The sequence below is a fragment of the Solanum tuberosum genome, unplaced genomic scaffold, assembly GCF_000226075.1.
Source record: "Solanum tuberosum cultivar DM 1-3 516 R44 unplaced genomic scaffold, SolTub_3.0 scf00113, whole genome shotgun sequence".
Lineage (NCBI taxonomy): Eukaryota > Viridiplantae > Streptophyta > Magnoliopsida > Solanales > Solanaceae > Solanum > Solanum tuberosum.
Window position 1 is genome coordinate 859,513 of NW_006239039.1, and position 2,866 is coordinate 862,378.

The following is a 2,866-nucleotide window of genomic DNA, read 5'->3' on the forward strand; positions in this document are numbered from 1 at the left end:
ATCACGTGGTAATTGATATGTCATTGTCTTTCACTGATGCGCAACCCAAATGGCTCTTCACCACAAATCGAGGAGATTCCTTGACCTGTTGTATTCTTATATAAACATGTTTGGAGAAGTAGCCACCACCAGCCACTACAACTCTCTCAAAAAACTAGAGAACTACTCAAAAAGTTTCCTGTGCTTTCAGAATATTTAGTAATTCTTCTCTTCATCATGTGCTCATCATAATCAAAAGATCATGGCTATCCGTGTTCCTCGTATAACAAAGAAGTCTTCAACATCCTTGGATGTTCCCAAGGGCCATTTTGCTGTTTATGTTGGGGAGAAGCAGCAGAAGATATTTGTGATACCGATATCATACTTGAGCCTGCCTTCAGTTCAAGACCTGCTAAGTCAAGCAGAGGAAGATTTTGGCTTCAATCATCCGATGGGTGGTATCACAATTCCCTTCCCTGAGGACATCTTCATTAGCATCACTCCTCAATTTAGGATTTAACTATATAGTTGAGATCATTTTTCCTTTTTAGATCTCACAATTTTATAAACCAAAGTAGGAAATTCATCTCGTGCAGTTGGTTAAATAGAAGTTATATGAAGCTTAGCACCAAAGAGATTGGTACTTTATACCAATTTATATATGATTTATTTAGACAACTATGTGTTTTGGGTAATTGGCTGTTGGGTTTTTACTCACCATCTCCATCCACTACCTTTCAAAATAGATGCACTGGAGATTATCTTCTTCTAACATGACCAAATCCATCCATTCTTCTTTCGTCTACTTTGTACCCATTCACAATTACCCTCCCGTTTAGATTTAGAAAAAAATATTATCTATATATCTACACAGTTTTCAACAACACTTGGCGACAAGGTTGATTCCGCCATTATATGTTTGTATACATTCTAAGCTCCCATTTGGTCAGCTTGTGATTTTTGAAACTTGAAGTTGTGTTTGCACACAGTGAATCTATATAAATGCAGCAAGTTGTCATATTCAAAATCATAAGCTTAATGATATATATTTCAAAATACTAACAGCTCAACTAAACAAAGCACCAAAATTACACAAGTAAAAGAATAAGATTAGAGAAAGCTAGGCTATGGTTAAGAGGCTCTTTTTGCAAGTGTTACAAGTAAAACTTGCTGAGCCATATGGACATTGGATATTCCTCAAAGTATTATGATCCACATTATACATAAATAATCCCCTTTTATACCAGTTCACCATCCAGGAAGTGCCAAGGCTTTATTAGCCAAGACATGTGCATAACTACTGTCCAATAATTATATTGAAGAAAACGCATATCGCGCCAAACACCTTGGTTATTAAATACAAGTTTAACCTTGAATTTTTTGGTCCATGACCATGTTTCATAGTCCTCCAAGATCCATACATCCATCATATTCTCAAAGATAATCAATTGGCAGAGAGACAAAGACTCATCCTTCGCCAAAAGAGACATCGTTTGATGTATTTTCCATGAGCTACAACTTCCGGGATGAGGTCTATTGGAGAACTCTTCTTTGTCCATATTAAGAACCATGATTCCTTTAGCACAAGGAGGAATATCCGGTTTCTCTAAATCTCTGGCCACAAGCAAATGCACTGCTCCATTGACAACTTCAGGAGAGACATTCGGCAAAAGATTGGGAATGGGACAATTAATTTTTCTCTTCCATGTTTGTGTCCTGACAGAGTATATGGAATACTAAAACCGATAATCTTTTTCTCGTGCATAAATCAGTTTGAATTGTCTTGTCAATGAATAATAATAAAAGGCACACAATTTGCCAGGGTCGAATTTATGCTGTACAATTACTTTCTCTTGTGTTGTTGGATTGAAAATGGCATAGGTACACGGAGAATACTCAACAGTGAACAGAAGAACACCTTCACAAGAGTATTGAAGACGAGATTTGTTTCTAGCCATATTAATCATATGGTCCCGTTTGAGAAGTACTTTCGTGAACATCTTCTTCTCCTCCTTATTAAGACTTTCATCAAATACATAAAGGTTATGCTCATTATTAGTACCAAAGCGGTCATAGTGTACCATTATAGAGGCCTAGCTCTTTTAAGATGTAAGGTGGAAAAATACCACGATGAGATCAATGTCTTGGACACTCCAACAAGGCAATCTGCGGGAAGTCTACTGAGGATTTCGATGAGTAGACGATCAGGTAAACGTCTAAGAAATGATAATTCTTCATCATTATCATATCTATGACACAAAAGTTGTGTAATTCAACTGAAACATTCAAGTGCCATCAAAGATTAGAAAACAATTTATATGAATCTGCAATAAAAAAAATGTATAAAGGAACTATCATAAAACATAGACAAGATTGAAAAGACAGCGTTAAGGCCCTAAACAAGCCACTTGGCATGCATCCAACACAATATAATAGACAAAAGTAGAAAGTCTCATATTATTTAGGAGTTTGACATAGAAGCGGAAGTCTAACATAGTCTCGACAAGTCAATTTAATACATCAAAAAAAAAGGTCGGAATATAACTCGTACACCACGTACAATGTCTGAAACGAAAACAAAAGAAAAGTAAGTAAAGGTGACATGGTCCTCGGAACATGAGGACTCACAAAATCTTCAAATGTAGCTAATCCGAATCTAGCCAGATGAAGCTCACATAGACAATGTAGGCACTAGTATGCATTAGTACATGAAATGTACTAAGTATGAGGCATATGCATAAACATGAAAACATGATCATAAAGGGACATAATAGGAAAACATGATGTGCATTGACCATGTTGGATCTCTACAAATTTCTTTCATAAGAAATCACAAATTTTGTATGAACCAATCAATTCCCTGATGGATTAATTTATTTTGACTAAT

The 2,866-nt window shown here is 35.9% G+C and overlaps 1 protein-coding gene across 1 annotated transcript; it reads left to right on the forward strand.

The window, feature by feature from the left end:
- Positions 1–241: 241 nt before the first annotated feature.
- LOC107061066 (auxin-induced protein 15A-like) lies at positions 242–499 on the forward strand. Its single transcript, XM_015309804.1, has one exon. The coding sequence runs from the start codon at positions 242–244 to the stop codon at positions 497–499; it is 258 nt and encodes an 85-aa protein (XP_015165290.1).
- Positions 500–2,866: the final 2,367 nt, after the last annotated feature.